At 33.2% G+C, this 20894-nt stretch overlaps 1 protein-coding gene across 1 annotated transcript in view; it reads right to left on the bottom strand.

Moving 5' to 3' along the window:
* Positions 1–1021: 1021 nt before the first annotated feature.
* The window catches only part of PHIP (pleckstrin homology domain interacting protein), a 113052-nt gene continuing 93179 nt past the window's right edge, over positions 1022–20894 (bottom strand). The window contains exons 28-37 of the mRNA XM_010855269.1: positions 19957–20077; positions 17132–17257; positions 14116–14185; positions 13727–13780; positions 13320–13469; positions 10019–10171; positions 9273–9436; positions 8556–8815; positions 7771–7968; positions 1022–3653 (exon numbers count right to left, since the gene is read on the bottom strand). Of these exons, the coding sequence (XP_010853571.1) occupies positions 3016–3653; positions 7771–7968; positions 8556–8815; positions 9273–9436; positions 10019–10171; positions 13320–13469; positions 13727–13780; positions 14116–14185; positions 17132–17257; positions 19957–20077 (1934 nt within the window). The 3' untranslated portion in view covers positions 1022–3015. The remainder of the gene's footprint in view (positions 3654–7770; positions 7969–8555; positions 8816–9272; positions 9437–10018; positions 10172–13319; positions 13470–13726; positions 13781–14115; positions 14186–17131; positions 17258–19956; positions 20078–20894) is intronic.

Genomic DNA, 20894 nt, shown 5'->3' with positions numbered 1-20894 from the left:
ATATGCATAAAATGGTCCAATGCAATAATAGTAGACTGAAAAGAATACACTTTTTTTTTGAAGTATATTTCTACTGCCCAGAGTTATCGGACTGTAATCAGACTGTTTATCTGCTCATCTACAACATTCTCTAATTTTATAACATTTCACTGGAACTTGAGAATGTTGGGGTCAAAGGAGAGAATAGTATTAGGGTTAGGTACTTAAAAATACAATTTTTCTAAGAATGTAACCAAAAGTTGTATTCTGAAACTTTGAATAAACTTAGTATTCTTTTATTGCTCACCTAAGACAACCGCCAACATTTCCTTTGACCTATAAACAGTATATACCTGGTGTTAAATGACTCCAAGAAGAGATTTTTCTAATGGTCAACACAGAACAAGACTATGGTGATAACTTAAACTTCTCAATTCAACTTTGCAGTGTATAGAAGCTAAATTATAAAAATATAAAATCTAGATATATCTGGTTATTACTAATACATTTTAAGTGTTTCAATTACAAAGAAGCTGATCCAAGTCATTTTTGCCTAGGAAACCAGTGTCTAATAATATGCAAATAAGGTCATAAGTATATAGTGCCTTTAGAATGCATTGGAATAATATTTACTTCTTGCAGGTAAGATGGTAAATACTCGTTTCTTTTGCTCAAGTGTTAGAACTAATACACCCTACTAGCAGTGAATTTCACTCCTAAGACTGTGTACGCTCTTCCCTTCTCTGTACACACCTTAAAACTATACACATATTTTTTACAAAAATGGATTTTATAGCCTTATTTTCTAATACAATGCAGATACCATCAGGAAATTACATGTTTCAAATAGATTGCCTTCAAAAGCAACAAATTAATGACTTAAATTTCAAACATACACACTATTATATCCAGTAATGGTGTAACTGAGAGACTCGTTTCACTATACAACCAAGCCATCCATTTCTGCATTATGAAGAGTTTAACTACTGAACTTTAATTATATAGTTAAATATATTTGTTAGAAAAAAATAAATATACAAAAAACCTGAAAAATTTGAAATTATTTTCAACTGCAAAATCACAGCAATCCAGTTAAGATCTGGAAAATGGTTTACTTAATTTCACAGGAGAATTTCTGTACAAATTTAGTTACAAACAATCTAAAAACCCCAAATGTGTGACTTTCCATTCTTTTTCAAGACATAATCAACTGACAGCTAACATTTATCCCTACCAGAAATATTACACAAGTAATTATGTAATGTATTTTGCCAAGATTCAATTAAAGACATTATTCTTCTACACCAGGGCCATGCTGATACATATTTTCCCCATCCTCGCTTTTTAAAAATGTAGTATCTGAAAATTTTGGTTACATTTTTGTACCATACCAGTCCTCAGAAAATACTACATTCTTTAAACTTTTAAAAAAATGGACAATAATCTTTAAACAATAGAAATGGTATTTATGTCGGTTTTTAAGGTATAAAATAACTAACTGTACCATAAACAAATAAATAACTGCTTTCCTTTTCCATAGCAGTACATATAGCAATACATTCTCCTAAGTCATATAGTTATCATTTACAATAGACAACTTAATTTTACTAATGATGCAAAAAATAATAGAATACAAGGCACAATCATTAAATGGAATTTTTCTTGGGTGTATACTGACATACCAGCGTGAAGGATACCGTAAAAAGTGCAGAAAAAACACAATGTGCAATGAGACCACTGTATAAAACATGATTGCATAAAAAGTGATTTGGCCTATTTTTAAACCTTTAATAATTGAAAATAACCAATCTTCCCCTTAAAATTAAACTATAAAGTATGACCTTTTAAAATTATTTTTATTCTACCACTATCTAAAAAATCCTGATAAAAGAATTTATACCTGGGTAATAGCATATAAGTATGTGTTTGTATATATATTCAATTATACCCATTTGTCAATATATACACATACACACACAGACACATTTCTTTGTAAGTCATTTTAGCCTATTAGATATGTCTAAAGTTTAGAAATGACATTAATCCAGATTAACAAGTAAACATCAAATCCCATACCTTTTTCCTGTTATTTTCCTTGAATCCTTTAACCACTTAAACATTTTCTCTAAAACATCTCTGTCAAAGGACCCACCAGTGCATTATTTTCTACTATTAGTACCAAAAAAAGATACATCTCAGCATAACTCTTTAATAACTTGCTCTTTAGAATAATATATAGCCTTTCCAATATTGAAAAAGTGTATGCTGTCCTGACAGTCAAAAACAGGCTTTCCACTGCACTGATTCTCAGTCTTTGGCACAATAAACAGAGATTGAGTGATTGACATAAGAATCAAGGTCTGAAAAATTAGACAGTCAAATGTTTTCCAATGTGGATATGTTTCCTTTTTATCAGTACATTTTTCTCTTAAGTTTGGCAGAAATGGAATACAGCAAAAGCCTCCTCTAGATTCTCTGTAGATGAACATTCTATAATTAAAATTAAACTTTTCAGGGTATCAAATGGTGGGAATTTTAAATTTATCTTTAGAGGAAACACAATTCTTAATTCACTGCTACTCTGGTTAACACCTGTCCTCCTAGGGGCAAGACTTCTGTATAAACAGAAATGTACCTGGCTTGGTCAAAAATAATTCATTTTAACATAAAATGCTCTATCACTAAGGAATATTATACGCTCCTTAAGAGTGTAGCAGAACTGTCTTTTCCAGAAATAAATTGGGAGTTCATTATAGAGCCTCAATTTCTTTTGCTTTGAACAGTAAATGAAATGAATGTTGAAATGCATAACCTATCTAAGGGCAATAAATAGCAAACATTTAAAATATATATGTATATATTTATATATATATATTCATTTAAAGAAGTGAAGCATCTTGTAAGTTTGTTTTTTTGCAAATCAAATCATAACATTCCCATATCCGTCATAGCAGCAAGGAAGCAGAAGCCTTAGTTCTACATACTCCTTAACTGTACCTGCTTTATAGATTTTGAAGTAAAATATTTTGGTGCAAGTTACCACCCAATTAAATTAGCTTTTGCTTTTTCAGTCAACTTTCGGACTCGTCCTCTACTAGAGGTTCCAAAAGTCAAAGAAGTGTCTTCAAACAACAGCTGCCTTTGCTCCTCTTCAGAGTCATCCTCATTATAGAAGGCTGTCCTTCGACCTTGATTTCTAGTTCTCATGTGAGGTTCAGAGCCTTTAAGTTCCTCAAACTCCTCCTCCTCATCCATGGGATCATCTGTCTTTTTTCGGTTACTTCTCCTTAGCATTTTAACACTTGTAGGAACTATGAGATCTGAGTCTAGTTTTTGTGTCTTCATCTTCCTTTTGGGTTTTCTGCCTCCACGACTCTTTTTCTGTAACAAATCCTCCTTTATGATATTAGTTTCAGAAAGAAAACTGCAGGTTGAGGAAGGAACTACTTCATCCCTGATGGGATGCACGCTATTTTGCTCCGAAACTTCAGGCTTTGTGTACTGGAGCTTTTTGGGCTTCCGACCCCTCTTCTTGTGTGTAACTTCACCACTGCTGTTATTAACTTCCACCTTAGGCTTCCTCCCAGGTCCCCTCTTCACAAGCTTAGACGGCTGCCCTCCATGGCCGTTTACTTGAATGCTTCCAGGTACAAGAGCATTGTTTCTACAGTCTGCTGAAAGGCAACAACAGTACACTTAATATATGAAATTGCTCTCTTATCTGACCCTTGAACTAGTCAGTAAGCCTCACTGCTATACTTACACATCATGATATAATCCTAATTTTTTTTTTTACTACTTTGAGAAAAAGAACTGACAAAAAGTTAATAGCTTAAAGATATTATTGATCTTCTATTTAAAACTCACAGAGGAGAAACATCCTTAATGAAGTCACTGACGACTTGACAAGAGAGAAATGAAAATCAGCAAATAAATGACCTAATAGTGCAAATTATGATAAAGCTAGAAATTAGCCAAGTTTCTTACTCCTACTACCTTTACTACACATTCTAATGTATAAGCATTGTTTTCATTATACAAAGTAACCCTGTTTACTCATATGGAACTTCACCATAACACAACATTTTAGGGTTTACTCCATTAACAGGATTTTCCTATATTCCTACTATCAAGTAGTTCAATTATGGAAAATAATCTTAGCATAAAACCTATGGCCTTTAAGCTTTGTAATCTGAATAAATAAGCATTATCATCCCCTCTACTTTCCTCTCATCATTTTTGTTACTACAGATGGAAGTGGAAAAAGGGACTATCAAAACTGGAATGAGTCTAATGCTTATTTAACCCTCTACTGGATGTGATGACCATGACTCTCTGATGTCAGGGAAGAATTTATACTCTAAATATTTCTTTACATTCCTCAGAAGTAAAAAAGGATTTCCTCTTCTACTAACTCCTACGCAAAAGGTTTGAGAATACATCTACTGGAATAATTTATACCCGTTGTTCTCCATAGACACTACTATGGCTCTGATACATCTATCCTTTTTACAAAAGTAGAAATAAATTACTCTTGCTCACAGAATTTTTAAAAGAGGGTTAAGAGAAACAGCTAAATGGCAGTTTTCTTCACAAGCTCTTTTTTTGGGAACAGTCCTATCTCCTATGTTACTGAACGGCAAATGATTGATTTATCATCATAAGCAATACTAGCTGCATGTATCAATCAAATCCACTATGTGTGTTAAAATCCCATTATAACAAACTCTGTAATAAAGGCTATTATGCTTTATTAAAAAAAATCTGAAGATCAAATTCTAGATTTGTAGGAACTGCAAATCATGAACTGCCTTTCTATGGTAAAAAAAAAAAAGAAAATGCTTATTACCCTTTCAGATGAAGAAAAAGATGACAAACATGCACTACTACTTTTTTCTTCCAAAATTCTATACTTTGTGCCATTAAAGAGAATGCTTCTTCATTTTTTGTCCTGAGCTTCAATCATAGAGTGCTTTGTAAATTTCAAGAAGTAACTGTCTCAGAGATGGAGTATCTGAGCCAAGAGCAGGGGAAGAAGGCAAAGCCCTCAAACCCTGACCCCACAGTACTAATAACTTTTCTTCATATTAGTGGTTTTGCATAACAGGGGAGTGGTGAATGTGTGTGTGCATAAAGTAATCAGGTATTTTCCAACAACAACCCTTAGTTGGCCTGAGGACTCTTTAAGATTCTGTGCTATCTTTCCATTTGTTTTACATAAGACTACTGGTAAATAAATATCCAGTGAATATATCCTACACAAGTTCTACAGACTAGCTTCAAGGACTCTAGGAGGTAAGGGGGTGGGATGGGGTGTAGTAGGTAGGTGTGTGTGTATGTTAGTCGCTCATTCGTGTCTGACTCTTTGTAACTCTACAGACTGTAGCCCACCAGGCTCCTCTGTCTGTAAGATTCTCCAGGCAAGAATATTGGAGTGGGTTGCCATTCCCTTCTTCAGGGGATCTTCCCGACCCACAAATCCAACTCAGGTCTCCTGCCTTGCAGGTAGATTCTTTACCATCTGAGCTATCAGGGAAGCCCTTGAATTGGCCCAAATTTTGTGTGGATATGCCTATGTGCATTTTTTGGGGAAAAAAACTACAAGGTCTTCAAACTTGACAAAATACATTACCTAAAAAGGTTAAGAATCAACGCAGTTCTTTAAAAAAGGAATTCAAGAGCTAAATAGCTTTTGAAATCATTCATTTGGACCTGTATTATCCTGTGATAGTATTACCACTAACCATGTGGCGACTGAGCACTTGAAATGTAACTGCAATTGAGCAACTGAATTTTTAATTAAATTTGAATATTGAGGCAGTATACATTTTGAAATACTGATTACACACTGAAATGATATTTTGGATATAATGGAGTAAATAAAATACACTGTTAAAACTGGTAATTTCACCTGTTTGCTGTTGCTATATGTGGTTACAAGAACACATGTGGCTTGTATTGTATTTCAATTGTAAAATCCCATGGGCGGAGGAGCCTGGAAGGCTGCAGTCCATGGGATCACTAAGAGTTGGACATGACTGAGCGACTTCACTTTCACCTTTCACTTTCACGCACTGGAGAAGGAAATGGTGGCCCACTCCAGTGTTTGTGCCTGGAGAATCCTAGAGAAGGGGGAGCCTGGTGGGCTGCCGTCTCTGGGGTCGCACAGAGTTGGACACGACTGAAGCGACTAAGCAGCAGCAGCAGCAGCAGCTCTTGTTTCTAATAGTGTTCAAGTACCAACAGTCATCATTAATGAGTTATGTAATAGCTTATCATATTTCTGTACTGTACTGGCATATGTAATACCCAAAACCTATCAATCAAATTGGCTACTGAACCTCCCCTATCATAATGCTAGAACCAATTCTCTACATACATTTGATTTCTCCAGAATTCAGGACTAACAGAAGCAAGGCCAATATAAAACATTCCAAACTCTGAATTCAGTTCAGAAAGGAAGCTAGTATAAAAATGTAAAACACTCACATATAAAGTCATTTGCTGATTTATTTAAACATTGTCTACTATATACTAAGTACAGGTAATTAAAATATGAGCAAACACGAGTTTGGATTCTACTGGAGATAGACAATGTAAAAAAGAATAACTCTATCAACATTATAAGGGCCACAAAGGCAATGAATAGGAAACAACCAGTAAGGGAAAAAAAAATTCAAAAAAAGGAAGAAATGACAAGAATATTTAGGGACTTTCAAGTGTTTTAGGATGGCTGGGACAGAAAAGGGAGAAAGAAAAGTAAGGACAGCTGCAATGTTAGGCAACGTTGTTATACAAGACTCTTCACTGCTTGACATAAACAACATTACATTCTGATTCCACGTATGATTTGAAGGAAGGGAAGGATCTTAATTCTGCGTGTGTGTGTGTCTTGTGCACATGATGAGAAAGGTCACTGAACGGTGGAAGATGGACTGAGTAAGGAAGAGTTGAGAACTGAGGCAGGGATAGCAGATACAAGAGCATGACAGTTTGTGGAAATGAAAATGGAACAGAGGAAATGGATTCAGGAGATGTTAAGGAGGCAGAAAGAAACAAGCAGATTTGGTTGCTGAAGAGAAGGCTAGGATGACTCACTGATTTTAAGCTTATTTAGGTGGGTAGATCCCAAAATCATTAATCAAAATGGGGTCGTTTCAGTACAAAAATTAAATTGTGAGAGGTTTCTTGGGGGAATACTGAAAAGGAAATGGTCTAGACATACTCTGGAAGTCATGACAAAAAATGCATATCCTTGAGCTGTCTGCTACCAAGAAGACCTAATTGTTTTAACATGTCATATGTTGTATTTTATCAGTTACTTTCTCCATCCTTCAAACATAAAGGCTTTACAATGAAAATGTGTAGACAAAAGAATCTGGAATAATTTAATATTTAAGAATATGGATTATTTAAAGATCAATATGTTGAATTTTGTGATGTAAAAAACTTGAAAAAAAAATTTTTTTTTAATGCTATACTGGGTTAGCTAAATTCAACTTATTTAAACTTATTGGAGATACTTTTTTGGGTTCTGTAATAATTAAGTTTAAAACTATTAAATCTGTATCATTAAAAAGCCTTTGATTTTAGAATATGATTTTATTTTTCATACAGCAAGTTTTTATTGGCTTTTAAAATTTAATAATAATACCGTTTGCTTTTGGTATGAATCAAAAGATGTCTCAGTAAATTTATCAACTGATACAGAATATGTGACTTTTAAATGAGCAACCTAAAAAAATGAATGTGTTATCTCCAATAGAATCATCATTTGTAAGTCTACGGTACCTTGCTCAATGACAGGTGATGACTTTGAGAGAGGGGGTGTCTTTGAGAGCACAGATGATTTCATTTTACGTTTGGCTGGCTTTTCCTTTTCCATATTTTCTTTTGTAGAATTATTCCTAGTGCCATGACTAAAATTGGACTGACCAGGACTTGAAAGAGTATTCAAGGTTTTGGAATGTTTCACAGAATTCTCTAGAACTAAAACACACATACAGGAGATTACAAGCTAAGAGTTAAATTATTTAACCTTCAAACAAGCAAGAAGGTTACGATTACTTTTAATGTGAATTGTGTGAATTAGCCAATAAGACAAAACCTGGAGGATGCTTAAACCTTCTGTAAGAAATCTACTTTCAAAAAGGGAAAAGGCTTACATAATAATTTCAGTCCTTTCAGAAGCTATCCAGTCACCAAAAGATTATCAAGGCAAGTGCTAGCAAACTGCTATCAAGTCTGGCTTCCAGGATTTAAACTCAGGCAGTCTGGATCAGATTTGCCATTTTTCCCACCATTTTAAGCATTATCTTATACTGACACTCCTAAACCTCAGTATCTTTTGTCAATAAAACAAAATTTTTTAAGAAATGCAAAAATGATAAAGAAAAGGAAAACTAACAATAAAGAAGAGTAAAATTCTGGTGTCTGCTGGAATTTACTTAATCTAATATATCCCATTTGGCAAAGTAAGTACTTAAAAAATGCATTTTATATATATATATATATATACACATACACACACACACACACACACACACACCCGTTTAGAAACTGTAGCTGATTCTTACTTGTTTTCCCCGGCACTGCAGATGTGTTAGCTTTTGAAATAAAAGTCTTTGCTGCTGAAGAAGTAGATGGTTGCTCAGTGGTAACTGGATCTACCACCACTCGATTGCTTCTGGTTCGAACCACAGAACTGGATTCCGTTTTACCATTTATCTGAGCAGTGTTGTGCCTTGGTGGTATTGACCGTGTAGGTGCAGAGAATGGAGAGGTAGTAATATCTGACTTCAGCTGGGGTTTTAAGATCCTCTTTTTCCTTTCAGGGCTGTAAATAAAATAGTATCATTAGTCATTCTTATAATTCTATGGGAATGAATAAAATAGTTTTATAATACTGCTGGATTCAATATTTGTACTGTTATGAAATATGTTAAAATATGAGATTTGTAGTGGATTTCATATGGTTGTGAGCCTTTGAAAAGTGAATATTTAGTGAAGGATTGCTGTAAATGCTATAGTTATATGACAGAAAGCATGATGCCATCACTATCCTAAAAATGCTATTTAACTGTACAGATTTAGCAGTTTGAATTTAAGCACTTACACTAGTATAGCTTTAGTTAAAAGATTAAAAATCCTCCACATCATAGGAACTTGCATGTCAAATATATCATTCTGCAATATAGGGAATAGTAAAGGAAGTATTAAAAAACACCAAGTTCTACCACTTAGATGACAAAGTTATATAGATCAGTTGATGATATTTAAAAGAAATCAAATACCTTGATGCGGCACTACTGGAAACAGAGCTGCTTCTATTTCTTTTCCTCCTCCTTTTTGTTATTGTATTTCTTTTATGAAAACGAAGGGCAGATTTATAATCTGATAAAACTGAACTAATGTGTTCTTCAAAAAAAGCAGATAGGCGCAAACTCATGCTGTAAATCTATAAAGAAAAAAAAACCGTTCAAACATTCTGCAAAGAAAATGGCTGTTCAGAAAATACTAACATATAAATTTAAATATTTTTCTAGCAAAACTTTTTTAGAATTTAAAATGTTGCTTTTTCTCAATCTCTTTTGACAAACACTAAAACTGAAGCATTATTAAAATTATTTTTTTATTTAGCATTATGACAAATTATTTCTGTATTTGGCCAAAGAAAGTTTTACTCATTTTTTTTTAAATTATATGAGCATTATACAGAAAAAAATGCTCCTTTCCAGAAAGTAGAACATCGCTGAAAAAGTTAAGCACATGTACCTCTAACATGTATCAGGACAGTATCTATTCAACTACACGATCTTCAAGAAAAGTAACATTCCTAAACATTAAATGACATCAGGAATTTTCACAGAAGAAATAAAACAGAAAGATGTGAATTCTTCTTTCCCCTAGGTTAAGAACCTAATAGAAAGTTTGTCAACTTAGCTCTAAATTTTAATTAAACATAGGATTTAGTTACTTAACATACATTTCTATTAATTTCATTTAATTCAGACAGAAAAAAAGCAATTAAATTATATACCCTTGATCTTTTGCTTGGTGTATATGCTTTGGAATTACTAAAAATAAGTCTGACATCTTTACATAACTCCATTGGTGACTCATAATTCCCAGCCTCTAAAGTCTCTCTAACGGTAGCAAAATCCATTGGAGTGTCAATGATGTCTCTGTAGTCCTAAGAGAAGGAAAACAGGTCATATTATTAATAGTAATGATGATGCATTATTTCTCATAAAAGAGATTCATATACAATTTCTGTGATGACTGCAACTACTAGAACTATTAATAATCATTTCTTATTTCCCTCTTCAAGGTTTCTTTTTTCCCAAGTCATTTTTTATTTTTATTTTTTCATGTCCCTAACTTTCTATTGCAATCAACACAAGATTTCTCTCATTCAAGAACTTATAAATTCTGCTTTTTTTTTGCCTTCAGAAAGAGGTAAAGCATCGAGTTGTGTTGGGAAAAGGAGATTAAAACAATATTGAAAAACTCAGTTCTAAAACTACAAGTTTGATGTAAAAAAAACCCAAAAGTTTATGCTACACATAAACTCTTCAGGCTGCTTATTCACTGAAACATAACTGTATCTTTAAAACTGACATACAAACAATAAAAACAACGGAAATATAACATCACATTAACGTGAAGCGCTTAGTTCTGCTAATTTCAACTTCAGTAATACAATTAGTACAATTGGGAACTTTGCACAAATCAAGAATTATGAATGTAAACATCTGTCACAAAGTCTTTACACTTCATTTTATGGAGGAAAGTACAATCACTCAATCTCCCGTACTCAACTGTGTATAAAATAAAGCAACAAATTAGAAGTAATAGAAACACACAAATGAAATGAGTAAAAAGCAACAAACTAGTATAAAATGATCTGAATATGGTTATCTTTTAAGAGGAATAAATAATACTACACCTTCTCCATAGCCCCAGAATATATAATTGTATTTTTTAAAATATAGTAACTTGACTCTACCCCATTAAGTTTAAATTATGATCAAGTATGTTTGACCATAAAGCAAACAGTAAAACTGCCTTTTACCAACAGGGACAGTTTTCTTTCTTTTTTTACAATCTGCAATGCCTTTTATTTTCATTTCTTGTCTTAACTGCACTGGCTACAATTTGCTGTACTATGTTAAATAGCGGTGGTGAGAATAACAGCGGATATTTTTGCATCACTCACAGTCTTAGGGGGAAAGCATTCAGTTTTTCATGTTTAAGCATGAGGTTAGCTGTAGGTTTTTTAACAGATGTTCTTTATCAAGTTATGGACGTTCCCTTTTATTCCTAGTTTTTTTAAGAGTTTGTTTTTATCATCAATGTTGTTGTTTTCTTACATTATGTAGGTCTAGTTGATATTCATTCATCATAGGGCCAGCTATACTAATTATCTTTCTGTATTCTTGATACTCTTTTGACACTTGGGGGGCCATACAGGCCTAAGGAGAGACTGCCTCTTTCCGAGGGCTAGGCAATTCTTAGAAATAGCAAAGGGTTGTGCTAGGAATATATCTTTCATATGCAAACTGACCATGTCCTTAAGCAATCCTCACACACCAACCAGTATTTCCTCTGCCCTGAATCATCCTGGGTCAGGAATTAGTATTAAGACAACTAGAGACCACCCTCCTTCCCTGAAGTCCACTGGAGTAATTCAAACTAGCCCATCTTAAGCTGGTGACTAGGCCCAGCCTTGCCTCTCATGGAAATCTCTGGCCTAAGGTTTTCCTTTCCTCCTATTTTCTGCAACCTGACTAAAACCTTATGCTCGCCCTGAGCCTTAAGAGGCATCTGGTGAACCCCTCTCTGGGACATGCAAGTATAATAAATTTCTTCCTTCCAAGACTCATTCTCATTTCCTCCCATGGCCACAACGATTACAGTGTACCATACCCAATGTGTACATTCTTAAAACAAATGTGCTCTGAATTTTGTCAAATCCCTTTTCTGCATTGATATGATGTCATTTTTCCCTTAGTAATTAATTACAATGATTGATTTTTAAATACTGAACCAGCCTTATATCCCTGAGAAAAAAAAAACCCACTTAGGGTACAAAACCATTTTTATATACTGGTGAATTCTATTTGCTGATATTTTATTAGGAATTTTTGCATTTTCTTCTTTAGTACTGTTTTTGACACCAGGATAATAACTGGTTTCATAGAATGAGTACAGAAGCATTCCTTATCTTGAGGAAGAGTGCAGAATTTGTGTTAATTCTTTAAACATCTGGCAGAATTTTTCAGTGAGGACACCTGGGCTTAGAAATTATGAAATACATACTTGGGCTTTCAAGAAACAAAGGGAAATCCACAGGTTCCAAAAACAAAGAGAAATGAAAATCAGAGCACTACAGCATTAGCTTATTTCTTCTCAGAGGTTTTCAGATGGTAGGGTTTGAATTAGTCTAATTTATCACACTGTCAGAATTAAAGATTTATCTTCTACATTTAAGATTACATGTTTCTTGATTTTTAAATGATAAGAAAAGAGTCATTTTATGGTATCTATCAATGAAATTTCTCTATTTCACCACTGCAAATTAGAATACATACATAACAAAACTTATTATAAAAGCCACAACAGATACCACAACCAGGTCATGATCTCTTATAAAAAATTTAATTATCATTTGAAACCATGCAATCTTTAATAACTAAAACAAAGAATACAAAAATTATTCAAAATTAAATTTAGATTGCTAAGATTGCAATCAAAAAATAAATACTTATAACATGTTTACTCAAACTTTCTACCATGAATTCCATAAAAATCATAAATTGGCATAACCTACATATACAATAACACCACTTTACATTTATATAGTTTCAATTTAAAATCTATTTTAATGTTTAATAATAAGTAGTAATAGTCTCATTCCATTTCTATAACTCTGTAATAATGATTTAGAGATTTTTATTAATCTTAGAGATTATAATTATTATTAAGTATTATTGTTTCTTAGATAATTTCCATAATAAATCCATAAAATGAGAATGGAAAAGGATATGGTAAAAATATACCAGATATAAAAACTAAGTGACTTGCTCAAAACTGTAGAACTGGTAAGAGGCAGAGCTGGGACAATAACTCAATTCTTTGGAGTCTTAGTCCAGGGCTACTTCTTTTTTACCACATTGTTCAATTTAGATGCTCTACATAATCAGATGGATAATGGGAACATGTTTCAAATAAAAAGTAAATAAACTATAATCATAAAAATAAATAGTAAACTGTCATGTATAAGATACATATATATATACACAAAAATCAAAGTGGCAAGTATTCTCAGAAATACTTACTGGATATTCAAGAAGATCTACTGGCTGGCGGAAAGGCTCAGAATCTTCACATTGAAATATGAGATTTAACAATTCTTGACACTGTTTCTTCCATGCTTGAATATCGTAAGACTGTGCTCTGTTACGTAATCTTCTTCTAGGCTGATGGTCCTAAATTAAATGTTCAAATATATCAATAAAATAACATATAATACAATTTTCATTTTTAATCTTGGATAACTAGGTAATAATAGAGTAATTCAGATAAAAGAAAGCATCACTCATCTAGTTCTGAAAACCATGCATTTTTGTGATGGAAGCTAATTTGGAAGTAATACTTAATCTATCTTTGAAACTACTAAAAGTAAAAAACTGCTCAATACATTTTAATTCATATAAAGTACTTTGCTAAAACAAAAATTTATTACCTTCCTTTTCCGGGTAGAAGTTCCTGGCACATCAGCATCTTCTTTCTCTTCTTCCTTTGAAGCAAGAATTTATCAGATTAATAAAATATTCAAGGTTCCACTATATTCTACAGTCTTTTAATAGCAATTATCTCCTTTATATTCTGGAAAACCCATAGTATATATGATACTGTAACACTTAACTGACTCATTTTAAAAAGTCTCCCTCCACCCACTGTTTAAAACAATTTTAACTGAAACAATTCTGACTCTTTTTTTTTTTAAGTTAACTGAGAGCATTAGGCAAAAAAAAATTTCATAATAGCAGTTGTCTGAAAACTACTATGTGTAAATTTCTTTTTATATATAGGACACAACCAATGTAGTAATCGTAATGAAATATTAAATACCTCAGAGTCAGACAAAACTTTCTTCTTCATTGAATTGTAGAGTGGAATTATGTTATAACAAGTCTGATCCCTAAATAACAAGGAAATGTTAGTATACAAGACTGGAGTCACGAGATTTTTGTCCTTTAAACCTGTTACTAAAACCAGATTTTAAGATAAAACTTTTGAGCTGAAGACTTTCTTCATCAGTTAACTCCAAAACCCTATGCACACACATCTGCCCCTGCCCCTCCCCTCCCCTCCACATGAAGCCTCTACCCTGGCCCATTTCATCACACCAAGCCCAATTCCCATCTCAGGATTTGCTCAGGTCACTGCTGTGCCTAGAATACTTTCCCTCCTTCTTCGGTCTACAAGAGATAGCTAGTTTACCTCCCGTCTTCTGTTCCTTCTTCCTTTTATTCTTAAGCATAGGCATTCCCTAAAATTTTGTCCTTAGCTATCGTCCATACCTTTTGCCCAGGTCATCTTATATATCTGCAGTTTTTCTGTGTTAATGAACTCCAAATTCCTATAACTTGGTTTGACTCTTCAGGTGATTGCTACCATCATCTAAAATTCCCATGTCTACATCCAATTGTCATTTCCCACTCTCCCTTTTCAACTTTTTTTCATTCACACAGTAAGGAATGGTTTTTTGTATCTCTTCCTTTGCCTCCTCCTCATATACCCAATCACCGGTCAAGTTCTGTGATTCCACCTTCAAAATCTCTTGACATCTGCCTGCTTCTCACTTTCATAAATTAAGTTTCCCTCACTTCTTACTTGGTCAGCTATCGAAGTCAATCTGCAGTCAAATTAGTATTTTTTAAAGCAATTTGCATCATGTTATTCTCATGTTAAAATAATTTCAATAGTCCTTCGCTTTCTGTCTCTTCCCCATCAGTTAACACTAGACACTGCATTCAAATTAGTATTTTTCAGGCACAGCATGCCTCATGCTATTCTCATGCACAAATATTTTCAATAGCCTCTTGCTTCCTATGCACCTATTTTAAGTATAATTTGTTAGATCAGCATTTGAGGTCCTCTGTGATATGGTCTAAACTCAAGTTTAGCACTTCTACCACTATTACTTCTGCTCATGTACTCTCTACTTCACCTGATTTCAATGTACTCAATTCCCTTAACAAATCTTTACTTCTCTCCCTCATGCCATTCCCCATCCCTGGAAGTTCTTTGTTCCCATCTAACTTTTGAATCACTATCTACTTTGTCCATACATCTTAACACATATCTCCCTGTGCCTGAAATCCCACTCTCATAGCCAGAAGTGACCCTATCCTTCATCTAAACATTCACACAAACTCTTTTTACCTTTTCCCTGTATTACAATTAGTCACAGATTTATCTACCCTATAAAGCTGTATTAACAGGGTAATTATGCATTTCTATCTCCAAGTATCTATTACAACATTTTGTATGTATCTATTACTTGAAATTCGGCCAAATAACTCAATTAAAAAGTAGTTACCAAAATTTCAAGACATACAAAACATCCTGAAAAGTACTACCAGCCGAAAGTGGTTTTCAACAAATTATATACCATTAAAAAACTGTATATATCTAAAACCACTTTTAGATATATACAACATAATGCACTATTATTTTAATCTATTTTCATAAGGCATTTCAAAATAACTATTTGAAAGAAATACAATTTCAAAGCCTATTCCAAACATAAAAATAGTGGCTTCATCTAAATTAATTTGCTAAAATATCAATGGATCATGTGATTCTACTGATCCCTATTTCTTTGGAAAAGTAGATGTTCATAACATACATGATAAAACACAAAATTAAAAATTTTAGTTAAGATATTATAAATTTTATAACCAAGTTATATAAACAGTTTCCTGAGGATAACTAAGTTTTTATTATCTTGATTATCAATTTTATTGAAAATCAGCAAAAGCCTAGCAACAGCAGCCCTGGAACTACTCACTACTTGAAATGCAAAGCATTTCCTTAGAGAATAAAGTAGAGGAAGGGCATTAAGCTTACTGTACTAATTTTCTTTGGTGGTTTTTCATATAGGAATTACCTACATTCCTTAGCAAAACAAACAAAAACAAACCCACCTAACACCAAGAAAAGGGACCCTATGATTATGCTGAGTAATGAGAATGAAGCTGAATATGTTTAAATAAAAAGCCTCAATAATCCCTTTATATAAAAATGAAAGCTGATAGCAGGAGAGTATTGAAACTTAAATTATAAAATATCCTATTTGATTAATGAGAAAAAAATTATCAAATATAAATAACCTTAATACAAATTCAGAGCTGTATTTTATACAAAACATATGATCCACTCCTCTGGCTTCAGTTTAGAAGACTCAACTCAGTCTACGAATACATAAAATCCATAAGACAAGGAAATAAAAACCCTACTGTCTGAAATATAGCTATCACTCTTGGTACGGGATTAATTAATGGGGAAATAAACTTCACTTTGAAGAAAAAAGCCTTGAATGTTCAAGTTCAGTTTCCTGCTGACCTATTTGAATACTTTTTCATCAACCTGACAGGGATAATACAATATTAAGGTGAAAGGTTCTCAAATAAAATGGCAGACAATCATGTACTGTGAAAATCAAACAAGTTAACCTCTAAAAGATTTAATTTTCTTAACTGTAAATTACAGATAATGACCTCTCCCACCTGTTAGATTTTTATTTGACTTAGAAGAGCTTATTTAGCTAAAACATTGCATGTTCAATAAAAGCTTGCTATTATTATCCAACATTGGATTTAGAGAAACATCCATGTTTTCTTATGTAAATCAGAACACAACTGTAATACAATCTCTATGATTTCATAATTATTATTAGCCAATGAACTTACATATGCTTCCTATTTGGAGAGGACCTGTGGTTGTATCACAGCACATATTTGTGTAGTATGACAAGGCGTCTAATAAAAAATGATTGCATTCTATGTTTTGACATTTTACATTTTAAAATACCACCATTAATTATTACAGTAATATAATTAAGTGTGGAAAAATAACTCACTTTATAAAATGTAGAAGAAGATCAGTCACAAATTTAGCAGATTTCACAATAGGGCTTCCAGGCTCATTAAATGTTCGTGTATTATGCTCTATATATCGAACTTCCCACATTAGGGAAGAAACTCGCCTTTAAACAAACAAAATGCAGAAGTCTTATTAGCCTCTTTAGAATAAACTTAGAAATACATAAACACATTTTAAAACCAAGACATTCTGACTTTTTAATTGCAGTCTTAAATCAATTATAAAACTCACACCTTAAAAAACTGTTAAAAAAAAAAAAACTGAATCTCAGTTGTGTCACAGGGTAAAAAAAGAGTAGCAATATTATATATTGGCATAGAAAATGTCCGGATTAGACACATTAGACTATCAACAGGGCCTTCATTTAGGGAGAGAGACTGAAAGGAGAGCATGAGGAGGAGAGAAACAGTGGAGTTTTAGTTTTTCCTTTATATATCCTTTTCATGTATGGTGTCAATTTTAATAATAAACATATCTAACTTTTTCATAAAAAGGGAAACAACCAATTTCAATCTAATTTTATTGCTAGTAATCAAGTAACATTTAAAAGTGAAAAGCTAACTAATAGCCTGCTTAAGGGACAAAAAGTATACTAAGAAATCTATCTAAATGAAAAAAAATTTTTTTTACACAAAATTAATGATACAGTTGATCCTTGAACAATGCAGCACTGACCCTCCTCCAAGTCTAAAATCTGAGTACAATGTTAGAATTGGCTTTCCCTATCCAAGGTTCTGCATACATGCATTATGTAGTACTACAGGTATTATTGAGAAGGGTGTGGCAACCCACTCCAGTATTCTTGCCTAGAGAATTTCATGGACAGAAGAGCCTGGCAGGCTACAGTCTATGTGGTCACAAAGAGTCAAGACACAACTGAGTGACTAAGCTTAGCACAGTACACATATTATTGGGAAAAAATCCATGTGTAAATGGACCTATGCAATTCAAACCCATGCTGTTCATGAGTCAACTGTACTAAAATTTTGAAGTTTTATTTTATTTCAGTTTTAACTAAAGAAAAATCCAAAAGTTACTTTTAGAATATCAACCAGCTTAAAATGACATGGAAGAAAATACTCAAAAAACTTTACTGATGTGTAAACAGAAAACAATTATATGGAATTTTAAAAACTACATATATATAAAATGTAACTGTGCATATAGAAGCATACAGAAAAGCTTCTGTAAGTTTCCAATAGCATCTCCATGGCTCATTCTAATGAAAGAATCACAGGCCATTTTCAAAGTACCCTATAGAAACTGTGTGTAAAGTAAGGCATGAGGATTTAATATCAGTAGAGCAAACTGATAGTGGTTTAAGACTGAACTAGAAGTGCCAAAGAGGCACTATAAACTGTAGGAAGTCTGAAGCCAATGAACAGAGAAGAAGCAAAAGAGCCTGAAACAGTGAAATAGCTCATGATGGCTTCATTATTATGAAATAAGAACATAACTCAGGTCTATAACCGGAGAAGGCAATGGCACCCCACTCCAGTACTCTCGCCTGGAAAATCCCATGGACGGAGGAGCCTGATAGGCTGCAGTCCTTGGGGTTGCTAAGAGTCGGACACGACTGAGCAACTTCACTTTCACTTTTCACTTTCATGCATTGGAGAAGGAAATGGCAACCCACTCCAGTGTTCTTGCCTGGAGAATCCCAGGGACGGGGGAGCCTACTGGGCTGCCGTCTATGGGGTCGCACAGAGTCGGACACGACTGAAGTGACTTAGCAGCAGCAGCAGGTCTATAACTACATTATCTGGTTAAAAATCAGGTCATTTCTAATTTAAGTAAGGACTCTGTTTCAAAAGTTCTTTTCCTCAATTGATTACTAAGCTAGGTTAGAGCCAAAAAGCCTAATTAAGTTGCAATGTAAAGAGTACACCTTAGCAGTTCTTATGCTGAGCAGAATTTCGATGAGAAAGTACGTTTTTAACAATGGTTGGAGATGGCAGAAATTTATCTTTCTAGATATAGTCCAACTATTAGAGTGTAGAAAACAATTTACATAAAAAATATGAATACAAAATATGATGAAAAATTTCCTTAAGTTAAATAGTAACTTAAGTAAATAGCAGTATAAATAATTGCAGTAACGTAAAACAGGTCACCAAAATTAAGTTTTAATGCAGTATTAGTTAAGTTAAAATGCTATTGGCCTGCTAAGCAAAAGTCATTAAGAAAGATGAAAAGCTAAAAGAATGATTTCATTTATGTCAAAAAAAATTTAAGACATGTTAGCCAATAAACCTACAAAGTCTGCCCAAGATTAGAACTCAATGTTTATCAAAACTGCTAACCAGCAGATGCAAATTAAATGAAATTACATCTTTTAAAAACTCTAGTTATATTTCAAACTAAGCTACAACTGTAATAAAGTAGCCCAAATTTTCCTAATTTCACTTTTAAGAAGTATTCATAAGCTAAATTAATAAGAGAACAATATTTAATATTATTCTATGAAAAATCCGTGAACAAATATCTCAATGTGCTAAGAGAAAATAAAACATGTTGGATAAATTCATAAAATACAGTATGAAGAGAGTGACCATTGTTCATATTTATTTCTAAGTGTGGTCCACAAACCAGCAGCACCAGCATCACTGGGAACTTGTTAGAAAGGCAGTATCTCAGGTTTACTCTAAACCTACTACCAGATTCTGCATTTTTAACAAGATCCCACTGTTAAATGGGATGTGTGTTAAAATTTGAGAAACACTGCTAGGAGGATCAGTAAATGGCTGAAAGAATCATTTAGCTTTCCTTTGGCAGTAGCTACAGCAAGCAAATGATTCTAACCTGTAAAACCTGTTTTCCAGTCTCTGTTTAATCGTACTTAAATCCGTTGGATATGCCACTACAGTGCAATACATAGGATACGCTTGCAGATCCACAGGGGCCACAAATGCTGAAGCAATATCTAAAATAAATGAACAAGTAAGTTTATAAATTCATCTTTTTATTGCTTAAAGTACTTCACAATTCTTCTTGATATAAGCCTTAAGTTCAAATCCACATAAAGTCTACCACTATCTTTTGACAGAAAAAACATACAGTTTAGCTAACACAGACTCACTTTTTATTATGTCTGCATTTGTACTGCAAAATTCTAGGAATGTTATTCAAAGATTCTTTAGAAAAGATGATAGACAATATATAAATCTGACCTATTAAAGAACATCCACATGTATCTCCATAATTAAAACCAGGTCATTCCTGAATCTATGTGTTTGGTAGTAATTGTTTTGACATAATTACTAAAATTACTTAAGATAGTATGTGAGACAGTAATTCATTAAGAGCTGCCATCTTATAAAAGACATCAGATGAAAATATCATCCAATATGTGTCTCCAATGTCTTCAGCTCTTATTCACAGTAATTTCTGCCTTAGATTCTTTGAAGCAGATTCCCTACTCAAATGTATACCTACTCAGTATGTATTTAGTCTACCCAGAGTTCAGATAATTATGTTCTATGGTCACTGTTCTTTCTTCAAACAAAGCAAAGCAGTTCATATACCCTCATCTCTCCCTTTACAATATTCTATTGTGTATATGTATATCAAGTTAAGAGGGAAAATGGTATACCTACCCATCTAACTCAGCTTTCAACCCTCCTCCTCTAATTTCCATCATTCCAGCCTAAGTATGTCAAGGGTTTTAAAATTAGGTTCTGGAGGATTTACATTTTTCACTGGTACCCTTGGCATTTCTGGAGCTCTCACTCTGAAATTCA

This window comes from Bison bison, unplaced genomic scaffold (assembly GCF_000754665.1).
Source record: "Bison bison bison isolate TAMUID 2011002044 unplaced genomic scaffold, Bison_UMD1.0 scf7180017864362, whole genome shotgun sequence".
Classification (NCBI taxonomy): domain Eukaryota; kingdom Metazoa; phylum Chordata; class Mammalia; order Artiodactyla; family Bovidae; genus Bison; species Bison bison.
The sequence above is the reverse complement of the archived record's forward strand: the minus strand, read 5'-3'. Positions and strand labels throughout refer to the sequence as shown.